Raw genomic sequence first — 26,920 nt, 5'->3', positions numbered from 1 at the left:
GCATTGGACTGTCAAATATGGGGTTTTTTCACGTTGTGTGGATTCGCATCAAAAGAATAAAGCAACCTATGGTTTTCCCATCAAAGAAATGATTTCTATTTATGAACAACAAAGCTCAATACTTCATTACTGTTCTTCGGAATTTTTTACTGGTAGAATGATGTCACTATATTGAATAATATGATCACGGCAATTTAGCAGTATATTTAATTATCCTTCTTGTTAGGGAAACAATATCCAAAAATGTTTAAGATCCCTTTCACGTTCCACAAATAAATTCTATCTAAATTCACATTTTATGTTAAATTGACTTCTTACATCACTTACCAACATGTCGTAACCTTAGTTCCTTATTCTGAGTTGGGACCAGCAATGTAACGTAAAAGACACTCTCTTACATAAGTGAAGTTGATTGATTAGTAGTCAATAGTCACGTAGAAAATTTTGCGCAAACTTTTAAAAATGAACGTGCCACCCACTAGTCTTTCTCTATTTTGTGTACTATTGATTTAACATTCCACACGCCATACCAGCAAGTCAATTTTAAAGAAAGACTTTGTGTTGTAGTTTTAAATCCAATTCCTCTACCTATCCTAATCTACTTAAACATTATTTTAAGGCAACTAGGATTCAAATTTTAAATATGGATCTCTAGAAAAAGTCTTGGAATTTTTTAAAATGTTTGGCTAATACTCTTTCAAGTCAACGGTTGGCAACACCACGACTTCTAGCATTTTATGGAGATATGGTTAACTGGTTGGTAGAATGAAAGTTGGAACGGCCCAGATTGAAGATGTGTACAATCCACCGTGTCTATTAATTTGATGACTTCGAGTGATTGAGACAGTGTTTTCTACTTTTCTTATCAGAGAGGAATAAGGTTGCATTTCCCGACTCTCAGTTCAATACCCTAATACTCCATCCATGTCGGGTTTTGGAATTCAAGGCCAGCTACTAGAGGTTACAGGTATGCTTCCATTCATTGAAACACATGTACATGATAGACAACATCACCAACCATTGTCATCATTACCAGCAGAATGTTCATTCTGGTTTTCTATTTTGTGGTTTGTGTGCTTGTAGTTGTTGGTTGTAACAAGTTGAAAGACACAGAATGGATTTCAAGGCAAGACCCTTACGTCTGCCTCCAATACGGAAGCAACAAATTCCAAACCAGGACGTGTACAGGTTACCCCTTTCACCCTCAGAACTCCTTCCCTTTGCTTGTTTTTATTTCTCCAATTCCTGAATCTGGGCTTTAATAGATGGAGGTAAGAACCCATGCTTTCAAGAGAAGTTTGTTTTCACACTCATCGAAGGGCTTCGAGAATTAAACGTCGCCGTCTGGAACAGCAATACTCTCACCCATGATGACCTCATCGGCACCGGAAAGTAAATTTCCTCTCTATCCTTGTAATTCTATTGATACGAACACAACTAATACACTAAAAATACCTAGGTGTTGGTGTTGTGGAAAGCTAAGCCATATCTCACCTTGATTTGTTTCTTATGTTTCTAGTGTTCAACTCCAGAAAGTCCTTTCCCAGGGTTACGACAACACCGCCTGGTCAATACAGTCCAAAAGTGGAAGGTAATGAAATATAGAATGAAAACAAACATCTTTCGATCGTTACTGAAATGTCATTCCTTCTTCCAATGCAGATACTCTGGAGAAGTTAATCTAATATTGCATTATGCAAATGCTAATGTAAGTTCAATCTCTGCAAATGAGGGCATGTATGCATGTGCAAATGAAGAATAAGTAGCGAAGAAATTAAATTGTGTATACTTAACCTTGTTGGCAAATTGCAGAAATCAGCCACAATGAGCTTTGCACCATCAGCACCACCACATATGGTCCCACCTGCACCCCAAGTCTCTACCTATGCGTCTTACCCTTCCGTAATGACCTACCCTGCACCAGCGCCTTATCCATCCTATCCACCTAATCATGCAGTGTATCCACCATCTCCTTACCCTCCCCATCCTCAACCAGCAGCCTATCCTCCCCAGCCATACCCACCTTCAGTCTACCATCCACAACAGGTCACACCAGGTTAACTTTCTTTAACACCATACTGGTTGTTTTCTTACCATTAAACTTCTCTGTGGTTTCTAATTGTGCATGACATCCTTACCTGCAGGCCCATATCCAAATATTTATCCACCACCGCCATTCTAAGATACAGATCCTATGCTTAGCTTATAGTATTGGAGTGCGATAAGCCGCACTGCCGGTACAGGGACCATAAAAAAATTGAAATTAAACTATTTTATAATTAAAGCGAAAGCAGAAGCGGAAGCAGCACTCTAGGCAAAGGTTTCCTCTAAGTACCCAATGCCAATTTTACAATGGTTTGTGAAAAATCTAAAAAATTACCTTTATGTTTCAGTGTATGTTGCTCAATAAAAGTCTTGGTAGTCATGTTTTCTTCAATCTGCAGCTTCGTAGTCATATTGTACTGTAATAACATCAAGGTTTAAAATGGTTTGGACAACTATTTACCCCCATTACCTTGCTGATGTAAACGTTGATATTCTCTCATACCTACAAGATAAGGATCTTATCTCAAGCTTTAGGATGGATGCCTGTAATTTGATCTTTCAGAGTTTTACATATTGAATAGCAAGATGGACAAATAAAAAAACCAATAATTTAAACATCATTTCCCATGTATCCATGGACATAAATTTCATAATCCATGCTTCCTTGTAAGAGCAGATATAATCTTTTGCAAGCTAGTGATTTCATCATCCCTTTGGCGAAGTTCTCGTTTCAATTTTAGAATCTCTTTGGTGAGATGGTCACACAGATCTGGTTCTATCCTTGGCTTCTTGGACTCTTCCTGGTTCTCAACTTGTATTGATCTCTTCTTTGAAGAATCACGAGGGTCAAGGGAATCATTGCAAACCATTTCCCGAACGTAGAAACTTACAGGTAGTCCTGTGCTAAGTTGAAATGATACAATCTTCTGTGGCCGTCCACGCGAATCCTAGGAAAAAGAAAAACGCATCAGGGGGCTTCTATATTACTATATCATATCTCAAATAACAATGCAAGACTCAGAATGTTTTCATTAGCAATTTTCCCTTACACATAAGCAGAGGTGAAAATTACAAATACTTTTATTTGTGCATGTTAGAATGGAACAGATATAACAAAAGGCAAACAAACTCAGGTGGAGATGATTTATTTTTATTTTTTTTCTGATTACGGGAAATTTTCCTGCCGGTTTATTTGCAAAGAAGAACCTGTCTGGGTGAAGAGGCTGAGTTATTGGCAAGCATATGAAGGCAATTAAAAAAAGTAAGAATTTGGGAATCAAAAATCTAATGATAGAAGAGGATGGAAACCCCATAATCAAATGCTGAACAATACTGACATTTGATGGGTGCACCAGCCCATGAGTCTGGAGATTGTCAAGTTTTTGATAATTTTGTAGAGGGTCTTGTTGTTTGAGAATTGGGCTTGTAAATCATCCAAATAGCTTCTTTGATAAATACTTAAACACCATTTTTTAAGTGATGCTGTGGAGGAGGATTACTATTCTGAAGTTTATGCTCCATAATGAATTACCTTGCGCTGGCAAAAAAGAAGAAATTATCGTGCTACATAATGGATTTCTATATTCTTTGGAGCAGGAGCTTCAAAGACTTTTGTCTTTTTTTAATAATTTTTGTTTAGCTGGGATCTATCATGAGATGTACGAGAGTTATGTAGTTTGTTGTTTCCCTTTTGTTTTATTGTTGTTCTGTTTGGTGGCTATCTCGGCTGCCTCTCTCTTTCTTCTTTATTAATAAATTCTTTTATCTTTAAAAAGAACCGGTACCAGGAGTGCCAGCTTGGAGGCTTTCCTGAGGCTGTTAAAATAAGGGCAGACTTCAATGTTGGTTAAGAGGTTATACCATGACTGACACCATTAATATTGGTATGTAATCATCTGAAATGTCATGCATAAAAGCCAGTTGTGTAGATCAATAAATGATGACAAGAAATTACACTAAACTCAGAAGTGTTGTACCTTATCCACATTGCTTCTTATACTTTCAAATGCTTCATGTGCCTCATGTGGATTCTTGAAAGTTGCAGCAATAGAATACTGTTTCCCTCGAACTTTTATGTTGGGCTGCAGTGCCAGAAAATTCACTATTGGTTACAGTTTGAACTTGCACTTATTAGGAACAAAGGTATACTAAGTCAGTGTGCATGTTATGGGTGGGTCAACACAGAAACACACCATTCAATTGGCCAAACTTGGATATCCTCCAATGCCAAAAATATTGATCTGATCTGATGATTTTAACACTTTTATGTATCATATACTCTTGAACTTGGAAGTTAAAAATAATGGTCCAGAAACATCTATAACGGGTGGTTATGATTATCTGAATGGGTCAATTTCTTGACTTGAAAGAGTCCCAATCCCTCTGCCCTGACTTGGGTCATCTAAAGAAAAATGGGTCATGCACAAGGTATAATTAACCTGAAGTTCAAAAGCGAAGTGCTTGGGAAATGTTTTCTGCAGTTCTTCCTTGGGGACGTCAGCCGGTATTCCATGAAGTAGAAGCTTTGCTAGTTCGGATTCAGGTACCTGTGAATTCAAAGAACATCCTTGATAAGAAAGGCCAACAAGTCCAATAAACATAAATGAGAAACCTACTACTATATAGTCGAAAATTCGAATTCGAAAAATTGGATATTATCCGAAAATTTTGGATTTCGGATTCGAATTCGGATAGTTTTATATATTCGAATCCTTATCAGATATGGATTCGGATATTAACATTTCGAATCTGATAATATCAGATTCGAAATAATATATATCATTTTATTTGATTTATTTTTTATATAAATTATATGATATATATTATTTATTTATTATATACATAGTATAATATATAATAGGTTTTTTCGGATGAGGAAAAATTGTGTTTTTTTTAATATAGAAATTATTCAAATTCTAATCAGATATTTTCCAATATCTGATAGGAAAATCGGATTTGAATTCAGATAGAGTTTTAGAACATCCGTCAGATTCGAATTCGAAATCGAATATCAAATAAAAATTTCAGATTAGGATATTGATGTATTCGAACCGATAAGCATCCGTTGACAGCCCTACTATATATATCCAACTTACATCTTTACCAGTCCAAGCAATGCCATCATCAAACCCATGCTCCATTTTGGCAAGAACTAATTTCATTGCAGCACGTGCATCCTCTAGACAATTATGAGGAGCACCCTCTTTCCGAACTTCATATCCCAACACAGCCTGTCATGATTAGCAAGGAAAAAATAGTTCAAGAAAATTAGGCACCCAACAAGGAACAAAAAATTATGAAGGGCAAATGCCAAGTAACAATAAAGAGGGGTGTTTACCACAACAGGCAAGTGGTCATGCAAATTTGTTAGTAGGGACACAATATTCTAAAGGGGCTCCCATTACAGATTGTGTGGCCAAGCTAACTGAGGACATCATCTTGGACTATGGACCTTATAATGCAAATTAACAACTAGGAAGTAGATTGCCTCACAACCCTTCTAGACAAGTTGAATGAAGCGACCATATCATTAGTTGAGAATCATAAGGGAAATACGATCCATAGGTGTTTTCTATTCATTTTTTCTACCATGAAATATCTTCTATACAATTTCTTTCCCCATTGAACTCCTGCAGGGCCCTAAATTACCAGAGGTGGCGTACCTTTTTATGAGTTTGGATAGTGAAGCTCAACAAAGTCTTCATGACTACCATTGATTGAAAAAATTCATGGTCAAGACGTGTGTATATATAAAGCTAGTCATGAATATGTTGATCATTTCCTCCTTTGTTGATAAGTGAAATTTTTTATCAATGAAGGTAGCCCCCATACCAGAAAGAAAAGAATTAAAGCAAATACCGAAAAGTATAAAAACTGCAAAACACCCGGAAAAAAAAAAAAACTAAGAATCACAAAGAGAATCCCATCCGAACACAAAATCCTGAAATGGGAACCCCACAAAATCCTTGCTCAACTTCGACCAAAGGTATAGCAGGCCCAAAATCTCCAAAAACATGACTTGAGTCTTACTTTCCTTGTCCCAGATCATCCTATTGTTTCTCTCTTTCCAAAGACCCCAAGCAATGGCCAAAGGAAGAATAGTCCAAAGTTGTCTTTTTCTAAGAAGATATTGAAGCTCCACCCTTCAAAGAGAGAGAGAAAAGTTTGAGGTAAAACCCAATCCACTTGAAAACGAGACAGAAAGAACATCCAATACCCTAGAAGAAAGAACAATGAATTAAGGTGTGATTAACAAATTCCTCATCTCTCATGCAAAGGAAACAAAAGTTTGGAGTAATTCAACCACGGGAAAACATGTTATCCAAGGTGAGAACCCTCCCTAAAGAGGCTAGCCACATAAAGAAAGATACGATGGATGGAACAAGAGCAGACCAAATGATGGATTCAAAAAAATAAACTTCAAAAAAGAAGCCAATAATGATTTGTAGAAGGAATGAATTGAGAATCTCTTATCCTTAGCCTTAAACCATTCCCTCATATCTTGATTGTACTCCATGAATTGAAAAGTATTCAGGCGATCTAGAAGAGATATTGCCTAAGTTATTTCTCAATCATTGAAATTCCTCCTGAAACCCAAATCCCAAGGAGTGATCCCATTGCAAATCAGACAATGTTGCCCCTTTCCACAAACAGCTCCTTTCCTCCACAAACTTCCAAAGCCATTTTCCCAAAAGAGCATTATTTGTTAACCATAAACCTCTAATGACTAGACCTCCATTCTTTTAATTAAAAAAAAAAAAAGTCTTCACGTGTCTTTTGATTTTAACCTTGACAGATTTTGGCAAAGAAAAAAAAGAGGAAATAGATTGGAATACTAGTTAAAGTGTTTTTTATCAGTGTTACCGTCCCTCCTTTAGAAAAGTGTCTAGCCTTCCAAGCGTTTCGCTTCTATTCCAATCTCTCAACAACTCCTTCCCAAATCGTTTTGTTGCAATACAGAGCCCCTAAGGGAAGGCCCAAATAGGAAGAGGGAAGGGTGTCACAACGAAAACCCAAATGGCTGCCAATACTGGAAGATCAGGCACATTTCCTCCTTCATTATCATTTCTCTATAAGAGGGGGAAAAGGAAGAAAAAAAGAAGGGAAGGGTGGATGCTAGTCTAGTGTATGTTAAGTAGAAAAAATTCTATACTAACCACTACAACTTGACATGGAAGAAAAGGAATAAGAGCAGTTTTGAGATAACATAATCTGACATCAATTTTACTGTGTTTAAGATGAAGCTAATTAATATTTTTAGTTTTCCATTATTCAAGAGTATCAAGGGGCTCGTCTTGAAAAATATTTGTTTACCGATTGTGAAATTGTATATTGGCAGCGCAAAGGGTTACCGTTTTATGGATAACCTGGACTTGAACCCATGACCACAAAGTTGCACTGCAACATTTCAACCAGTTGAGCTATGAGTGTAATAGAATGATTTTTCCATATCCATAATAATACCAATCCAACCCATTTCATGAAAAAAATATGACCAATTAATCTACCATTACAAATGACATCTTGATGCATCGAAACATAAGTGTAGATGATATTAGTAAAACAAAATGGTTGAATAATTGAAAAGTAAGATTATTCAGGAATAGATATTGAATGCTGAGATCACACGTTAAATTTCCAGTTATGGATCCATATTCAGAAAAGTGTTTGCAATTGTTCCAGAAGAAATAAAACAAAAGATACAGTAACACTTAGATAGTTACTATATGAGGTCTACCCAATGGTAGATGCAATGGTGCATAATAGATCGATATAAACACCATGAGTTGTCTCGTGAAGTTATTGTTTATACCTCCTTGGTTCCTTCTTCCATAATCCGGGCTAAGAAAAGGAAGATATATGAGGGTCCTATGGAAAATGTGGTCAGAAATTATCAATAAAGTCCATCCATAATGACCAAATTGATTATCTTCATGAATAGAGATAATAGATGAGCTAGTACAAAAGATTCCAAAATATCACAACCCCCCCCCCCCCCCCCCTCCTTCTCTCTTTTTTATTGCAATTGTTTGATTATTATATGATGATTACTTAATTTTTCATACATAGAAATAGAAACAAGTAGGCAATGAACAATATCTCTTATGTCAATGGAACTGGGATGCGGATGGAATATAATGAAATAGAGTCACCTTTAAATTCCCTATGAAATGAGGAATATAATGGAGCCACTATGAAGAAGTTTTGGGAGTTATGAAGGAAACCTCAACCCATAGTGGTCATGGGCTGAAAACGAGAATTTGACGCCAAGAGATCTAACTTTAAGTTCTTCCTCGGTGGCTCAGTGGTAGGGTGTCAATTGTTACCAGATTGGACATAGGTTCAAATCCTACTTGGGAAGATTTGGTTTATATTGAATTTAAAAAAAAAATTCAGAATGAAAGGGCTTACTTTGTTTATTAGGAGTAGGCAACACATTCTCTATCTTTGTTTCTATTGCATTCTCTTCTGTCATATCACATTTTGTTTCACAATTTGGAGAACCACAATCAATACTTCAATGTAGATCATGGATAATCCTTTGTTTCATAGCCCTAGGGGATTTACAACTAGCCAATTTAGAATTCATTGATATACTATTATTAATAGTGCATCAAATAAGCAATCTTCGATTCTCCCGAGATGCCACAATTACCACAAGTAAACATATTAATGACGATTAACAAAGTTTACCTACCTACAACACATCAAATTTTGACCATTCCATTCATCGTCCTAAAACCTACTTGTCTCCCCATTTTCCACCATGAATGGTCATGAGCCTTCATGAAATTCATCAAATACCATGGTAATTTCTTGTGTAGTATCCCAACATATTTTGTAAAATGAATTTGCAAATCCATTTAGAGATGGTTATCCTTATATAATGTCTCTATGACTGAATGTACTTCCTCCTCTTACAACCTTCCTTCAACCACATCTCCTTGCCATCATCCAAGGAAGAGAAACCCAAAACGATCAAAAGAGGACCAAAATATACCTCAAACAAATGAGCTTCCCATAAAATTTGGAGAACCATTGTACACTCGGTAGAAGTTTCAACGAATAGTGAATTCTGGACAAAATGCCTCAAAAAAAAAAAAAAAAAATTGGGACAAAAAATGACTTCAATATCACGTTATCAATGTAGTCTTGTTGACTGAAATATTTTGACCAACCGAAATATTCCCAATCTGCTTAGAATCCACATTGATTTACATTATTTGACCAGAATTTGATTCTTCTAGCAATTATAAATAAAATAACCAATCCACTTTGAATGATTGTTGTAAGAATTTGTTAAAGAGTCTGCCATAGCAAGGTAATGATGAAAGCACTCAATAGATCTTTGATAATTAAGACATGTAAAATGTGTTTTTTTTTAATAAGCAATTACAATGTAGTTCTATGATGCATTTACACTGGATTTGTAAAGACATTGAAGGATTTCTCGGGTAATTCCTTTTCAGTCTAAAGGATCATGTTGTAAATGAACATGTAAAATTATCCAAAGAAAATAAAAATTAAATCTTCTTAATGTTTTAACTAAATAAAATTTTCAAATTTATTTTTAAAAAATGTCCTAAATTGAACATGTGTGAGAGAGTTGTGACTGGGGTGAGAACTTATGGTGATGGGACAAATGAGTTCCCAATTACAATTGGTTTACATCAGGTGTTGGCTTTGAGTCCTCGTCTATTTATTCTAGTTATAGATGAAGTAACTGTTATATGCAAGAACTGGTTCCTTTTGCATGTTATTTGCAGATCTGATGGAGGGAGTAGAATTGTGGAAAGGAGGATCCAAGTCCAAAGCAATGTTTGAGTATTACAAGTATTACAATTTCAATAATGACACTCACAAGGAGAAGAATTTGTGGAGAGGAATGGCTACTTTGAAACTGTCATTTTCATTACCTTGGTTTTGTTGCCCATAAAGATTTAGCGATTGGGGAGAATGTTAGTCATAGAATTGGAACAGAATGGTTAAAATAGATGCGTGCTTTTGGAATTCTATGTGACTAACACATCTCAATCAAATTAGAAGAATTTTTTTTTTTAATAAAAATGGCTATGCTTCATTGGATTGAATGTTGGGCAACCAAGAAATAGATGTACATCGATTGCGCATGGCAAATATAAATAAGAAATGAAAGAATTCGTGAAAATTTGGGAGTGGCACCAAAAGGTGTTAAACTAAGAAAATAAATGATTTGAGATGGTTTAAAATGTGCAAAGAAGGCTGATTACAAACCTAGTCAAAGGAATGTCTAGTCAAAAATTCTAGAAGAGCGAGAGAAAAACAAAACTGAATTTGGAGTAAAACAACGATAGCAGACATGAATACACTGGAACTAACAGAAGATATGGTTTTGTATAAAATTGAATGAACAAGATTAGTTCAGCCAACCCCAAATTTTTGGGATAAGGCTTTGAGATGATGAAATAATTGTCATGTGTGACCAACCAAAATTATCGCCATGTGTGGTTATAGTTGTTTTTTATGTAAGCTCCTAGATAGCCTTATTATTATCTATAGAATGTGTTATTGTTCTTCATTTCGAAACTTCAGAAGGTCATTCACTATAGTTTGACAATATAAGGGTATGTTCTTATACCTTATTTTTATCGGTAAGCTAACTGTTTTTATCATATTTCCTAAGTTTCAACAAAAAATCCTGCCATATTTCTGTCATTTCCACAATATTCCATTCATCATATCCGGGAAAAATGTAAGATTTCCACATTGATTGAAATATTTCTATTTCCAAGTTTACTGAAATAGTTATTAAAATGAAAGTTGAATAATATTAAAAAAAGAATATAATAAATAAAAGTAAATGATGAGTGAGTAACCAGAAATCCAAACCAAATTAAGACGCTAGAGTTCTGTTACCTGTGACAACTACATGGACAGGATATGCAATGGACATGCCATTTACACCTAAACAACGAAGTGTTCAATGAGGGTGTGATGTCCACTTTGAAGTACCCGGGATATATAATCAGGACTACTTGGTAAGCATGCATTGCGAAGAAAAAAAATGAGGACTAGTAAGCTGGAGAAAGTAAAACCCCATTTAACAACTTGCCTTGCACAAAAAATTCAAGGAAGGTTTTGCACGATTGGGTCCATCAAGAATTTTGAAGATAAAAGATGTGTCAACCACCCGTGCATGATCTAATTTCAGTGCTGTAAAACATAAAAAATGGAGAAACATACACCCATGAAGAACGTCAACATGTATATTCATTTGTATAGTTTCGAGTGCTTACAATAAGATAGAAACTGAATATGGTCTTTAGAATACCTTGTAGATCGTTATTCAAGCTGTGACCAACTAAAATAGTTCCATGCGATAATAGCTTCTTCATTGATTTCTACAAAATGGCCAGATCAGTTAGTTGAGGAAATTCAAGAATAAATTAACTGCAAATAACATACACATAGACCTCATATTACCTGTATATCTGCCAGGGAACAAGTAACTCCTTCCAAATCCTCAGCAGAGATACCAGTGATATCAGTTCTATAATCAGCGACGGGTTTGTTGGGGTTCACAATTTCATTGAGTTTGACCTGAAAGATACCAAAGAGTTACACCAAGGCAGAAAAAGAAGAGATGTAAAACAGATTTAGCAAATGATTATATTGCATAAGAAATGGTTGCTGGCCCAACTACCTCCAAATTGTGATCAACAACACACACTTTAACTACTGCTTCTGTATTATCTTCACAAAGAACCATTTCACAGTCAATAGCAATCATTGCATTTGACCTCAATGCCTTTGAAATTTTGCCTAGATTTGTAACCATCCACTCCTGTTCTCCATTCCGCAATTAGAAAACAGTAAACACATCAGAATAACCATGTCATTTGACTATAATTATCAACAGGAAGACAGGCCAGATCATTGGCTACATAATTACAGTCATGTGAGAATTTTTAAGAATATAAAAGATCAACCATTTTGAACCTTTCTGATTTCTGAAGTAATAGAAGCAGATCACAAATAAAGTTGGCTTTCATCGTGCAAATATGTGATTATGGACATACGATTGCCAAAAACAACCTCAGAAGACACATGCCTTCACCTCCACTTAAAAAATTTGAATGTCCACTATTAGCCAGTTTTTGACTAAGAAAATATTTTCCATGAACCATCCACTTGGGTTCCTGATCACATTTATCCAAGGCCAAGACCATTTTGGGTGAAATGTGACTTTGACTAGGCAGTGAGCTAGTTGTATCATGGGAATGGAACCCCATCTTTCCAGAAATCTTGCTGTATCTTTGATAAATTCGGTTGCTGCGGTCTCCATGTTCATTAGTGGCAAGTTGGCAACAACCAATTGTTCTTTCACATGAGGTGTATACACAAGTTGGTGCAATTTTTTTTTTTTTTTTGAAAAGTAATAACAGTCATTTAAAAACAATACGTCGCCTGAGAGATTCGAACTCTCGCGGGGAAACCCCACGTACTTAGCAGGCACACGTTGGTGCAATTTTAATTTTCTGTATTCAGGTAAGTTTGTTTTTTCTTGTTCCTTAAATTAATGGGTAACAATTTTATAAGAAATTAAGGAGAGAAACAAGAGTGAAAGTGAAAACAAAGGGGACTAAAAATAACTAAATCGGAAATTCCACAACACAAAAGAATGTGCTACTTTAAACACCTCAATTTGGCTAAGTATGTTTGTTCATTAGCTGAGCTTGGAATAAAAGAGAATGAAGCTATTGGATTACAAGAAAAACAAGAGAAACCCACTCATTACCCATCCACTACTTTAATACTTGTGTCAGAAATTCTTCGAATTGGTTTACCATTTCCATGAAGGATATAATTGAGAATGAGGCTACTGGATTACAAGAAGTACGAGAGATTCAATTGAATAGACCTTCCTTTGAGAGAATCACTATTCGCACAGTCCAAAACCCAATAAAACCCATCATGTCCAAATTGCATAGGCTCTTGGCTTTTGAATTTCCCTCTTAACTTTCCAAAAACAGTCAGACAAAAGATTATATTTTTTTTACTCAATTTTCCATGTGCGATAATCCATTTTCTTGAGAAATATATCTTCTCAGTTAACGAAAAACTTGAAAGCATTTTAGCCTCAGATTTCTGTGTACAACACTACAGCTCCTTGTTGTAAAACAACCCTCAATGAAAAAGCAACAAAAATACTGCCCCTTAGGCATAGGCATGAGTAATAACAGACCCACAGTAATTGTGGTAAATAAGATCTAAGAGAAGTTGAAATTCCTTAAAGTCATACAAACTTGTCTGAATAATAATAAAAACATAAAGATTTATATGAAGAGAAGGTAATCTACAACCCGATCCTTCGGATGAAAATCAAAATCTATAATAATGCAATAAGAAGAATTGGATAGGAGAGTACTTGACCTTGTTATGGGATGGGAGTGAATAATTTAAAGGGTACTCCGGGTGTTCAAGAGTTAATCGGACCAACCTCTGTGCTGCCACAGTAACAAATTAGCAAGGATTACAACAAAATCAAGAACATTGGCCATACTTTACAAATGGGGTTATAAAAGCTGCTTTTATAACAAACGTAAGAAAGCACAAGAAAACAAAAAACAAGGGTGATTCTCTATATGGTGAAATGCAGCTGCAGATCCCCATGGCTCAGAAATAAATAAATAAAAAGTCTTGTCCAAAGTATACTTGTTGAGGGGATTCAAGTTCTGTAGAGTTCTTAGTCAGTTGTTCTACTGCTTTACGGTTTGAATGGCACCGCAATACTTTCGCAAAAAACTGCAAACGAGAAGTATACTTTCATCAATTTCTTGAACACTTTCATTCTAGAGTGCATGCTTTGAGTGAAGAAAAGATGCATTCTAAGTGAGACAAACCATTTTTTTTTGTTACCTTTAGATCGTCCTCTTCCGTAAAGGTCTTAAGAAAAGCAGCCAAGTCATCAACTGACCTCTTGGCAGGATCACTTATACTAGATCCCATCCTTCTATCATGAGAAATCAAGAACTGCTTCCAGCCTCCTTTTGAACCCTTCAATCCTCGCCTTTGTGCCATCTTCACGATGTCAACAAGAGCCTAACCACATGAAACAGTTGATATCATAGAATTAGAAGCAAGTCAAAACAAAATTGAAAGAATGTAATTACATCAGCACCAACCATCATATCACAAACAAGTAGATTTGAAGTCACCGCAGCGCCAACTGAAAAATGTAAAATACGGAAACTTTTCTACCTGACTCATCAGATACTAAAGCTACAGTTACGAGAAAATGATGAGATTTCGAGGGTCGGGAGGCATATAGTCGCTAGTCTTATAGATTTACAATGCCATGAGTCCAAAATACTGGGTTTGACTTGATTTACATTTGTTTGAATTATGAATCCTATTTACTATAAAAAATTATTCTATAAATGAAGTTAAATCTAGCAACCTCATGGAAGGCGATTCTACACTCTAATATGCCAAATTGATTACAAGACAATGAACTTTAACATTCCAAGCTCCAATCAGAGAAACTGTGATTGACATTTTCTTTCAACTTCTAATTTATTACTTTCAGGAAGAAAATAACTCTGATAAATATATTTAAAAAAAAAAAAAAACACACACACACACACACACAATGACTACTACAATGAGTCGCGAGTGGACTTGGCTTTAGATCACTAAATGTATCAAAATATAAAATTTTTTGTCACTTTAAAAACACACATTAACAAGGTAAGACATGAATCCAAAACATTGACTTATTAATTTATGGAAGTGTTAGCGGATCCACTGAGTTTATAGTCGACTCGTATGGCAAAGAACAGTTCTTTTTAACATTTTCTTGTTCTTTGTCAGGTCTCCTTTGCGAAGAAACTCTGTAGATGCAGTGGAATATGTGCAAATTGATGGAGAGAGAAAGACGAGTTTACCTCCTTTTCCGCGGCGAAAACCTTTTTGTCCATTAGAGAGGTAGATGAACTGATGAAGAATCAGAGAAAGAGAGAGAGAGAGATAGAAAAGAAGAAGAAGAAGAAAGCTTGAAATGGGTATTTGAGTTCGAGTGTAAGGTATTTGACCTGGACGTTTTTAGGGTTTAAGGGTTACCGCGGCAAATTGGGTGTATTGTACTGTATTGGTCATTTCGTATATTGGGTGATTTTATGTCTACCCCTCTTGATTTGGTGAATATCTGAGATGAGTCGTGAGAATATGACTCTTCAGGAGGCATTCTCAAATGATTCTATGACGTGGATAAGTTCGAGAACTGTAGGTCTGTAAGCCTTCGGATACACGACTACACTTTCCTATAAAAATGTGTATCATAAGGGATCGTGTATCCCCAAGTGTTCAGATCTACGGTTTCGAACTTATCCACGTCATGGAGTCATTTGAGTATTCCATCTGACGAGTCATATTATTAGGACTCTATTAGAGATATTTCTATGTTTTCAAACTGATGCCCCTTGACCTTAGTATCATCTCATATAATAAATAAAATGTCATAAACACCCTCATCTTTAATCACTAATGGAATACCTTAAGACTTTCCTCTCCTAAAAAAGCTTAAGAAAATGTTGGAATAATACAAACGGAAACACAAAGGTGACAAAAATAATGTGGTGGTGCATACATAACTGTAAATGCTTTTTACTTGTATCTCACGGAAAAGCATCTACGATAATGTGCATGACATTACATCATTTTATCACTTTTGTGTCTTCGTTTATGTCACCCCACCATAACTCAAAAGTTTATCATCCTCAACATCATATGCAAAATGTTTCTCATTTGTTTTTTTTTTTTTTTGATAAATATAAATTTTATAAATGAGGAAAAGGAGTAAAAGAGGCTGAGATAGTCCCCAAAGAGCAAAACACCAACAGCAACAAAATGTTTCTCATCTTCCACCTTAGATTCCATCACCTAAACCTTCAAATCAGATAATAATTATGTATCGAACAATTTAAGAGAACAAACTTGTTTTTACTAGAAAATTCAAGGGTTTTATGTTTTGAAAAAATAATTTACTTGAGCGGTTGAAGAACGGGAAGACAATGATTTTTTTGGGGATAAAAAAATCAAGGAAGGCATTATGACTATAGATAGAGAACGAGGGTATTTAGGTCATTTTAGTTTCAATAGAAGATTGAGGTCAAGGTGTCTTTTATCAGTTTGAAAGTATAGGGGTATCTTAAATATTCACCAAAACCCGGAGGGGTAATTTCAATTTCCAAATCACCCTTTTAAAATTTAACATAGTGTCTAGCAGTAGTGACTCAGTGAGCGAGGTTGAGGTCTCCCGTTTCTTCACTTACAGCCAGGCAAAAAAAAAAACCCTCTACGTCTCTCATGGGCATGGCTGCTCCTCTACTTCTTAGAGGTTTACCACTCCTCCGTGTTGGGTTCAAACAGAGAAGTTACTCTGTTGGATTCCTCGTATCGGTTGGAAGATCGTCCTTTTGCTCTGCTGCCCATGACCTCTCTCAGCCTCAGCCGCAGCCGCAGCCGCAGCCGCAGCCGCAGCCGCACGGTAATGCGAGCAGTGGGACCAAGAGCAGTGCCATATGGAGTACCAAAGATACAACACCCAACATCACTCGGTGGGATAGCCCAGAATACCGTCAATGGAAAGATAGAGAAACAGAGATCCTCGAAGACATTGAACCCATCACTTTTCTCACCAAAGAGATTCTTCACTCTGACAGGTAAAATTTCTCACAACATTTCAATTTTGAGCTTTTTATTTATTGCTTCTTTACCTTTCTAGTTCACAAACAGCCTTATAAACTCTGTCTGTTGGAGAGACAACCCAAACCCAATTATCTTAGAATAATATAAATAGTGGTGTACATTAGTCTTGTTGTTAGAGAAGTAAATTTAACCACTTAGGCACATAACACTTCTTTTTGTGAAAGATTTTACATTTCCCAAAGTTATATATATATTTTAATTCTAATTGAGGGGAAGGTAAGGTTTATTGCTTTATGATGTAAATGCAAATGTGGAAATAATTATTTCTCAATTCAACCTTGGAAAAATGGTTCAAAATATCATTTTGTATCGGAATCAATCTATCAGTCGATATGTATTGGCTTTGGCTGAGATCAATATGAAACATAAGAAAATGATACTATCCTAATGCATATTGATTGATTTAGCTGCCAAAGTATCAGTCAGTTCTTTGATGAAGGAGTTTCCTTTTCTAATTGAGCAGTCTCATTTTCAAAAAAAAAATTATCTTTTTTTCTCAACTGAGGTAAATTGAGAGAAGTGTTGCTTTTCAGCTGAGTTTTTCAGAAAGTTAAATCTTTTTAGATTCGTGACTTCCACAACTCGTTTTCTTTGTTTAGAGATCTTGAAAAATATAATTATTATTGTTGTCTACACCTTATCACAATTATTAGGGTCAGCAACATAGATCTTATTTCTCCATTTTACTCTTATCATGAAGCATGAATGGTAATTAGGTTTCTTTTGTAAGGCTACTTACTACTAAATTACTAAATGGTACTTTTGGAGAATATGCAAGACAAAGAACAAAGATATAGAGGACATAAGTACACCTGATGTCAAGTGCTCTCCTTCCCGTTTAACGGATTTACTTGCTTCCAGGTACATCGATGGGGAGCGTCTATCAGCTGAAGACGAGAAAGCAGTGGTAGAGAAGCTTCTCGCTCATCATCCTCATTCTGAAGATAAAATTGGCTGTGGACTTGATTCTATTATGGTAAACTGCACTATGCAGAGGCTTTAAGTGTTATTATGTATTTCTTGGTTCAACTGTTTTTATTCACTTAATTTCTTACTATTGAAAACTTATCTCTGAAACTGTATATGGAAACCTGTTGTCATATTTTTATTATGCTTCAATTGTCAATAAATTCATTACGTGCAAATGATTGAGCAGTCTCATATTGTTCTTCATGGTAAAGAAAAGAAAATCCAGATTTCATGGAAATCCTGATGAAAATTGCACCCTGACTCCTAGTCTCCTCTACCAACTTCAAGCTTGAATTAGACCAAATTCTCACCTCTCAAATGAAGCGACAAGGTTACCTACAAAGACACACCACTGCTCAACTCAAAATTTGAATGCAAATTGTCTAAATTAAAGTAGCATAGATTGAATGTCTCACCCTTGTTTTACACAATCTAAAATATATTCCCCAGTCCATGAAACCAATTTCAGGTTCGCTAAATACAACAGTATGTGCCCATGTCAATTCATCACAATGGGTGAGACATCAAATAGGGAGCTCCCTTGACCTCACAAGTTTTGTTGGTTTGTCTTGTATGCACTTTTTTGGATCTCTATTGAGGATAATCAGCCCATTTTCTGTGTAATAATGGGGCTTTATTAGAAACAATATTTCAACTGAGGTATTGTTCTCGCCTCCAGAATCCCGACTCTGCCCCTATCTAATCTGTTAGTTTTGCTTTTGTCCGAACTCTGATGCTAAGATGGCTTATTTAGCTTATTGAGTTTCTTTTTATGACAACTTTCAGTGGTTATGATGTTAGCCTGAGCAAACAAACTAATTTGGCATTTTTTTCTTTTCTGTTTTTGAAGGTTGATCGACATCCCCAGTTTCGACACTCAAGATGCCTTTTTGTTGTACGAACAGATGGTGGATGGATAGACTTTTCTTACCAGAAGTGTCTTCGAGCATACATTCGAGATAAGTACCCCTCTTATGCAGAAAGATTCATCCGAGAGCATTTTAAACGTGGTAGTGGATAACTGTTTCCTAATATCGGTGTTCAGTTACCAGTTCGATTATGTGTTATATAATCCTCTTGGATGGGTTAATACTGAGACTAGGGAGCTCTCAGAGCCCTCTTGCTTTTGCTTATGGCCAGACACATCGTTCTCAATCCAACATAACGGATGATCCATGATTGGGAATGCATTTTTATTTGTTAGTTGGGAGGAGAAAAGATGGAAGAACAGCTACAAATTGTTGACTTATACTCTCCTACTACTTAGGCTTGCAAACTCGAAACTTGATTCAATTTATTTATGTTTATAGTTAAATATGACAAAGCCGATGATATAATTCCATTCATATTCCAATGGTTTGAGGGCAGTCCTTTTACAGGAATTAAAGTTGAACTACAGAAACAATTAAAAAAGCCAACTTTTTTAATCCCCTGCAGTGAAACAGGATTTTAAAGGTTTGTACAGGGTTAGGTATGGTTTGACAGTCCTAATCCACCAACCAAGACATCTCTTATGACAGCAGGTTCTACTATTCAATTTTTTCATCCCAAGGAGGTTCCCGTGGCCAAATACGTAATCTTTTTTTTACTCCAACTGGAACTGTCAAACAACAATTAAAGAAATTACAAGTTGTTATACATACGACCTTGGGCAGTTATAATAATTTAAAAAAAAAACCTCATAAAGAGTAGAAGAAAAAGTAATGAGGTAAGTGTTTGATGGTCTGGGTTGAACCCTTGGACAATCTCATTGACTTAATTTTTGACCAAGGAAATCCTGGTCATATGCATCAACTAGGTGCTATGGATCCCACATACGGATTGCATATTTTTGAATTATGCTTATGCAATCTACTTTTTCAATGTTGTTCCCTATGGACCTTGTGATTAGACTTCGACGATCAAGTCAGTAATAATCTTGACAGAATAACAGGGTTTGGGACTGAAAACTACAGACCTTTGCCTTTGCAAGCTTCCCTCTATAATGGTTCTGGGTTCCTGGTTCTTTCTTCTTCGTGCTTGTCAGAATCTTTTTAACTAATTTATTGCAATCATTTCACTTCACCTTCCACCATTTGACTCTATGTAGACTTCCTTGCACGTGATGGGAACTTGTCAGAATTTGACAATGGCATCTCTATTATACCTAGTTTTTCAGGTACATGATCTTTTTTTTATGCGACAGGGTGTCCCCCCTTCACTTTGGAAGTGGGACTAATCACTGCGGATATGCCCTGCCACCACAAACAAGCGTATGTGCTAACATAATGAGCACATGATCTCGTTATGTCAAGGGTGTGCGTAACCACCTTGTTTGGTTTGCATTCCCTTTTTCAGGAAGGACCCGGGGTCTTTATGGACGATCAGGTCGTGAGTCTGCTCTCCTGTGTCTGGGATGAGGGTTGTGTTCATCTTTGGGATTGGGTTGGGTCGGGTCGGGTCTTGAGTTCTCAGACTAGGGATGGAGTGGGATCTCTTCCTGACCAAACGATAATTGTGTAAATTTCTACTTTGAAACAAACCTCGATATATGGGCCATGTACCGCTGAGGTCCAGTCTTTTTGCCTCAATCTCCAAGTTGATGGAGGTGCATGCAAATTACAGTTTGACGCTCAAGTCAGTGGTGCAGTATGCAAGCTTTTGCACACATTTGATTCCCTTTTCTCTTCTCCATTTTTCTATTTATATATGGCTTAGCAATTGATCACTTTAAAACATTTTAATGATTTTCTTATTGATTCCTGGGATCTTCTCTTTATTCAACTTATTCACTGTAGTCTTGGAGATTTTAGGGATTTGGTTTAATCTTTTTTCTGTTTTCCTTGGCTAATATATTATTCCTGATCATCTAAGGTCAGTAATGATTCAGAGATTGTCTTGATTTGTTACTCGGATAACATTTACCGTGTCTTTTAAGTTAGGTCTCTAACTTCACACATACCTCAAGATGCAGATCACAAATTGGTAAGATCCTATATTTTCCCCTCAATGTGAAGTACATGCCAAGTAAATGAATCTTTACACCACCAGAGTACATGGCAATTATACTGATGCTTATGTCAGTATTGGTAGTGCCCGTCCACTTAGCATACCCATTTCTCATTTCCCACTTTTATTGTATAGATGTCTGATCGTTTAATCATCGTACAGTTTTTAGATTTTTTTTCTTTGATTCTTTTGCATATGTTTCATTGATTTAACATAATCACTATAGTTTGTGTGATATATGGGTTTTGGTTTAATCCCTTTTGTTTCCCTTGGCTAATTTATTACATCTGATTGTTTGAGGTAACTGTCAGTGATGCTTCAGAGATTGTTGTGACCCTTTACTCGGGTAACACTTTACGTCGTCTTCTAAATCATGTCTTGGATTGTAATCATCTCAATGTCACACGGATTGATGGGGATTTATTAAAAAAAATAACCCATGTTTCCTGTTATGGTGTTCCTCATTTCTTCTTTCGAGGACTCCATATGTGGAATTGCTTTCATGAATCATGCGGTAGGGTTGCTTTAGAGATCTCTCGCCTATGGTCTTGTATAAGATATCCCATTCCCATTATAATGATGTTATTATACCTTATTTAGGTTCTCTGACTGGAACCTTAAAAGACTTGTCCAAACATGAATGGTAGAGGCTGTGGTGCTGCTCTTTCAATATTAGTGCTTCTATAGAATGATTTTTCTTTGATTCACTTACTTCTATGAGAATTAAAGGATTTTAGTCTGCTTTTGGATTCTAGTTTCTACATGCATCTGAAAGCTGAGTGCATAACAAATGATCTTTAACTCCAAAAAGTGCTTTTGGGGGAGTGGGAAGCTAAAATCTGCCTCACAGGAGTAACACAGATGATACCTTAGTTAAGCTTGGAAAGTTTTGTGGTCAAAGCTATTGGTGCGATTACGAGGATGATGAAGTTTGATAGACCGTCCAATTGTTGTTGAAGTGAGTGATAGTAAGTTTTACTAGTCACATAAATGTTGTTGAAGTGGATATTTGATAGTGTTACTATTGCTACACTAGCTTTTACTAATGCCACACCAACTGTGTGCAATTCTTTGGTGATTTACATAGGGGTGCACATGGTTCGGATTGGTTCGGATTTTGACAAAATTGGAACCGATCCAAACATGATCGGTTCTACAGATTTGGAACCGATCTAATCCAATAACCCTATAAAATCGAACCAATCCAATCCAATCTTGGTTCGGATTGGTTCGGATCGGTTCTCGGTTCTCGATTCTCATACGACGTCGACGGCAAGATTTTCACAGAGAGAGAGAGAGAGAAATTTATGTTCTAAAATTGCAGTATGAACCGAGCGATCTTCGATTTCGAGACGAACGAGAATAACAACGTCGACGACAAGGTTTTCACAAAGAGAGAGAGAGAGAGAGAGAGAGAGAGAGAGAGGGAGAGAGAGTTACCTCTTCGTTTTCCGACGAGGTGGCGAGGGAAATGAAAGAGATCGAGAACAATGGCGGCTGGGTTTTCGTTTTCAGACTCTAACTTGAAGAAGAAGAGAGATAAAAAAAACGAAATTATATATATATATATATATATATATAAGTGGTTCGGATTTCGGATTGGTTCGGTTATGTATATCCTTAATCCGGAACCGAACCAAATCAATCGGATTTTTTTTTTTCAATCCGTACCCGAACTGTGAGTGTGTTCAATCCGAACCAATCCAATCCAAAAGCTTCGGATTGGTTCAGTTCTCGGATTTATCCAATCCAATGTGCACCCCTAGATTTACATAGGAATTGGTGTGGCAATAGTAGATCTATTCTATAAAATAGAGCTATATTCTACAATCACACTCCTTGCTCTTGTGCTCCTTATTTATACTCCCAACTCTAAGCATATGATAAAGGATAATGCTGATGTAGGAACCATAGATACTTTTCATCGAGATGCGACTTGAAAAATTAAATTCAAACCCAACACATTTATTAAATTGGTTACCTAACCCGACCCATGTACCCGTTTAATAAAATTCTAATCTCAATTGGAAAAATAAATTTCATTTTCACCACTCAAAATAAAATGCCATTACTAAAAATAAAGTCACACAACCATAAACTAATATCTACCACCATAATTAAGTTTCATTGCCCATGTGGATCATATTAGGAATTAAACACTACAGACCTCTAGATTTCAAAGAAAAACTTAGATTAAAAATATATATATAAATAAATACATACGTAGTAAGGAATGTGTTTTTTTTCTTTTCCAAATTAAAATTTTAACCATTAATTATTTGAAAATTATCTTAACACCATCTATATTTTATAAATTTGGAAAAAAAAAATGTATTATGTAAAAATTCTAACAAAAAAATGGGTAATTTATAAAATCTTTAAATAATTGTTGATATTTGAGATACCTCATGTTTCGTGGTTTAAAATGACACGGTAATGATAGAATAACTAAAAGTGTCAAAACAGGTTAAGTGGGGTTACATCATTAATTTGGATCAGACCCATTTAATAATTGTGAAAGATGAGTCAATACTATTAGGATCCAAATCCACTAATTCCATGTCATTTTCGAGTAGTGTTCACGTGTCCTGTTAAGATTGCCACCACTAATATTATTGAATTAAAAATTATTTAATATTTTTGGTTCAGGTACCAAAATAGATGGACCTAGCGCTGGAATTATTGGTTCTGATTTCCAATGGGACCATAAGCATACAGATCTAGCCTAACCCACCTTCAACATTCTAAATATAAATTAAGGATCTGGCTGGGCTTAAGTCACGGATCCAGACCCCAAAAATTATAAGACTATTAGGACCTGAATAGACCCAACAAAATTGAACCATTTTCGGCCCAGTTTAAAAATGGAATCTTTTTGAATTATATAAACCTGGTGAAACAGATATAGTAGGGTAATGAAGTGGAATCTGATGTTGGACATCACCACTTGTGGAGGATAAAGGTTGTAATAGGTCAGAATCGAATAGATGTCCGGTCCTGATTAAGTGTGTGTTTGACAACACTTCTAAAGTTTGAATGGACGTAGTTCACTTTTAAAATTTAGATTTCAAAAGTTTTATTGCCGTTTGTTTTGATTTAAGTTTCAGTATTAAAAATCAAATTTCAGAAGTTTTGGTTCAACGATAGGGGGACGCTGAACGAAATTTCTGAATTTATTTTTTATTTCTAAAATACCCTCCTCAAAACACTGATGTCTATCACTTATCCCTTTTTTATACATGCCTTAAAACCCTTATTTTTAACTTTTTTATCTCTCCTTCCTCTACATCGGTGTTGTTAAGGTCTCCCCCTTTCTCTTATTTCGTGTTTGAAAATCTTATATTTTTCATTTTGAAATTAATACAGTAAGATCTCTCTTTATCTTTGATTTACTATTTTCATCCATTAATGGACATTTCTTTTTCTTCTAACATCATATGTTTCATATATGTAATTTTGATCATATGCTTGTAATTTTAAAATCTCTAGGGTTTTTTGAGTGTACGGAGTTTTGGTTTTGCTGATTTGGATGTTTCAAGAAAAAACAATTGCGATTATTAAGATAGTCATTTTCGTCTTGGACGATTTTTAAAATTATAGGATATTAGTGTATATTCTAAGAATAACTCAGAATTATTTATTACATGGATGATGAAGAGGTGATTAGGTAATTCACATGTCAATCCAATTGGGTAGTGCTTGCACATCAAAAACTATTTTTGAATATTACCCATATTTTTTTTATCATAGGCAAGTAAATGGTTCGATAAGATAATTAGGATCTTATGGATTTTCTCTTTTTTGATATAATTTTTTCACTGTAAACACAAGTTGTATGATTGCTCTACGTGATCAGATTGCAAATCAACTAAAAAATGCATAATTGTTTATTATTTGAGTATTACCTTGTTGGAATATAATTTCTCAAGTATGAATTCAATTTGAAAACTATACTTTTGCGGTGTTTGATCTATTAGAAATTGAAATAAAATGTGTGGATGGTTTCATTATGCATGACATGTTATGTTTTTCGGTTAACAATTTATTAGAATTACAAAAGGATAATATTGTCAAAATGACCATTATGTTTTAAAATTCTGTTTGTAACCAGAAGTTTTTAAAAATGACAAACAAATAACTTTTCTAGAACCAAATTTCAAAAACAGAAACTAGACTTCAAACTTCAGAAGTGTTACCAAACATACCCTAAGAATGAAGTTAAGCAGAAAGGCAGGACTCCATGAAGATGGTACCCAGATCAGCCAAGCAGTCCAGTTTTGCTCAACTGCAGGACAGGGCAAGATTAGGTTTCTACTTTGATGTCAGAGGAAGGAAAAATAGGGAAGGTTTGGCAGATTTGACCTCCAAAGATTGAAGAGAATTCCCAAGAATCATGAACCCAATGGAGGAATAATTATATTTTGGTTAAGATTCCACAGATCGTGGGATCTTCTATGATCAAATCCTAAATTAGGAGGAAGGAAAATAGGAATTATAATTCAAAGGGGATCCCTATAAAAGGAAGAGAGGTCGAGAGAAGATAGACTTCCTTTTCTAATTTTTGGAAGCGCTAGAGAGAATATTTAACAATCTTTTTTTCTTTAAATCTAACTTGATCGTCGAAGGAGTTTTGGGATGTACCACACTGATGCTTTCAAGCGACAAGAGGAGCAAAGAGCATTCCATCAAGTTGGCAAGGCTGAGTTGATAGAGGTAAAATAAATCACCTGTACACCACCCTTACCCAAATGATCTTAAGGTGGATCTGGCAGTAAATACATGCTATAACCCCACATTGTAAACACCAGAATGATTCAGTGTGTTCACTTGTAGTAAAAGTTTTGTACATAATGGAAATGTGGGGCTTAAATCCTATAAATGAATTGTATGACTTTAAACTTATCCAATCTTGGCTATTGTGTTCCTACACCACATTTTAGAGGATATATAGATCAGACATTGAAACAAGGATACAGAGAAATTCGAAGGGGAAAAGGATTTGGTACTTAGACCATCAAGATCATCAAAGAAGATGAATAATCTTATTATTATTATTTTTTTATGAGAGAATGTTCAATCCATAAAATTATCATTAGCATTTTATGTATTGTGTTCTTTGGGTGTAATAATTTTTTAAACCTCTTCTTTGAGGATTTTAATTTTAGGTTGAAATTCTGACGTAAACATATAATGTAGTTGATTCATTTTGGTCTACTTTTTTTTATTTTAGTTCTTTATTTTTTCACATGTAGTTTACATGAGTCTCAGGCTCTTTACTTCTTACTTGTTTTGATTAAAGAATTTTAGACTTATTAAAAGAGTTTTTTCTTTTGTTTTTGTTTATTTATTTATTTAATTTTTTTATGGATAAGCTAGATTTGAACCCACCACCTCATCAGGGGTGTAGCCAGAATTTTCTTCTTGAGTGGCAAACTATATATAAACAATTTATAATATCAGTAATTGATTTACCACTATGTTTTCAAATTGATTAGATGCCCCCTTGTTCTTGGTCTTCTCTTACAGATTAATTCTAAGTGACCTAAATACCTTAATCTTTAATCTCTACCTTAAAAACCGTCAATTATTCCTCCCAAATTTGCCATCTTCAAATTATTTATACTTTTTGTCTATTTAATTTTATCTTTAATCCATTGTTTTCAACCTTGCCTTAACCCTTTGAAGAAAATCCTAAATTTTTTTACTTAAAATTTTATCATTTTCTACGTCCCAAAAAATCATATTTTTCCTTAAGGTTTGAAAGTTGAAGTAGATATAATATCTTAAAATTGAAGATGATTGTTTTTGAAGGAAAAAATCAAAGGTTTAAGATGTGATTGACTTTGAGGAAGAAAAATAAGGGTATTTCAAAACCACCAAGTGGTAGCACTTCGGGATCAAGGGGTGTGCTCCCCCTGTGGTCTCAAATTCGATTCCCACCGACTACTAATATCAGTGGCCATGGACTGCAGGATTAAAATCCTGTTTCGCAAGTCTTGTTCGAGGAGGAGGGAATAGTTGGTGCGCGCAAACTGACCCAGATACCCTTCTAATAATAATAAAAAAATAAGGGTATTTCAAATCTTAGGATAACAAGGCCAAAATTGGTATTTGCACAATATTAATATCAAAGGCATTTATGGTATTTAATAACAGCTTTTTAATTCTT

General features: G+C 35.3%; 3 protein-coding genes across 4 annotated transcripts; 2 read left to right on the top strand and 1 right to left on the bottom strand.

The window, feature by feature from the left end:
- Positions 1–647: 647 nt before the first annotated feature.
- Positions 648–2,874, top strand: LOC147407102 (16 kDa phloem protein 2-like). Its single transcript, XM_086435495.1, has 7 exons — positions 648–967; positions 1,084–1,188; positions 1,266–1,392; positions 1,520–1,591; positions 1,663–1,708; positions 1,813–2,056; positions 2,145–2,874. Exons 1-7 carry the CDS (start codon positions 925–927, stop codon positions 2,180–2,182), a joined length of 675 nt encoding a protein of 224 aa, XP_086291621.1. The 5' UTR covers positions 648–924; the 3' UTR covers positions 2,183–2,874.
- SDN3 (small RNA degrading nuclease 3) lies at positions 2,565–15,185 on the bottom strand. Its single transcript, XM_086435494.1, has 12 exons — positions 14,973–15,185; positions 13,945–14,127; positions 13,741–13,830; positions 13,459–13,527; positions 11,729–11,869; positions 11,509–11,625; positions 11,357–11,426; positions 11,138–11,238; positions 5,142–5,276; positions 4,485–4,592; positions 4,023–4,127; positions 2,565–2,993 (listed from the first exon to the last, which is right to left on the bottom strand). The coding sequence occupies exons 1-12, from the start codon at positions 15,003–15,005 to the stop codon at positions 2,694–2,696; spliced, it is 1,452 nt and encodes a 483-aa protein (XP_086291620.1). The 5' UTR covers positions 15,006–15,185; the 3' UTR covers positions 2,565–2,693.
- A 1,127-nt stretch (positions 15,186–16,312) lies between these two features.
- Positions 16,313–20,501, top strand: LOC147407100 (DCL-like protein). 2 transcript variants are annotated; one of them, XR_015176704.1, is made up of 4 exons: positions 16,313–16,748; positions 17,656–17,770; positions 18,614–20,015; positions 20,101–20,501. XR_015176704.1 is itself a non-coding variant. In XM_086435493.1 (3 exons), exons 1-3 carry the CDS (start codon positions 16,393–16,395, stop codon positions 18,782–18,784), a joined length of 642 nt encoding a protein of 213 aa, XP_086291619.1. In that variant the 5' UTR covers positions 16,313–16,392; the 3' UTR covers positions 18,785–20,501. The 2 variants fall into 2 exon arrangements, 1 of the variants encoding a protein (XP_086291619.1); XM_086435493.1 differs by having other exon boundaries at positions 18,614–20,501.
- Positions 20,502–26,920: the final 6,419 nt, after the last annotated feature.

This window comes from Akebia trifoliata, chromosome 3, assembly GCF_017979445.1.
Source record: "Akebia trifoliata isolate Shusen 1 chromosome 3, ASM1797944v1, whole genome shotgun sequence".
Lineage (NCBI taxonomy): Eukaryota > Viridiplantae > Streptophyta > Magnoliopsida > Ranunculales > Lardizabalaceae > Akebia > Akebia trifoliata.
This window is presented reverse-complemented; position numbering and strand designations above follow the sequence as displayed.

Bases quoted from the DNA above. Each gene is read 5' to 3' on its own strand.
- LOC147407100 (XM_086435493.1), top strand. From the start codon at position 16,393: ATGGGCATGGCTGCTCCTCTACTTCTTAGAGGTTTACCACTCCTCCGT. The intron at 16,749-17,655 runs GTAAAATTTCTC...ACTTGCTTCCAG, and splicing joins GAGATTCTTCACTCTGACAG to GTACATCGATGGGGAGCGTC. The intron at 17,771-18,613 runs GTAAACTGCACT...CTGTTTTTGAAG, and splicing joins GTGGACTTGATTCTATTATG to GTTGATCGACATCCCCAGTT.
- LOC147407102 (XM_086435495.1), top strand. From the start codon at position 925: ATGTCGGGTTTTGGAATTCAAGGCCAGCTACTAGAGGTTACAG. The intron at 968-1,083 runs GTATGCTTCCAT...GTGTGCTTGTAG, and splicing joins CCAGCTACTAGAGGTTACAG to TTGTTGGTTGTAACAAGTTG. The intron at 1,592-1,662 runs GTAATGAAATAT...CTTCCAATGCAG, and splicing joins ATACAGTCCAAAAGTGGAAG to ATACTCTGGAGAAGTTAATC.
- SDN3 (XM_086435494.1), bottom strand. From the start codon at position 15,005: ATGGACAAAAAGGTTTTCGCCGCGGAAAAGGAG. The intron at 11,626-11,728 runs GTAGTTGGGCCA...GGTATCTTTCAG, and splicing joins TTGTTGATCACAATTTGGAG to GTCAAACTCAATGAAATTGT. The intron at 4,593-5,141 runs GTAAGTTGGATA...TTGAATTCACAG, and splicing joins TTGCTTGGACTGGTAAAGAT to GTACCTGAATCCGAACTAGC.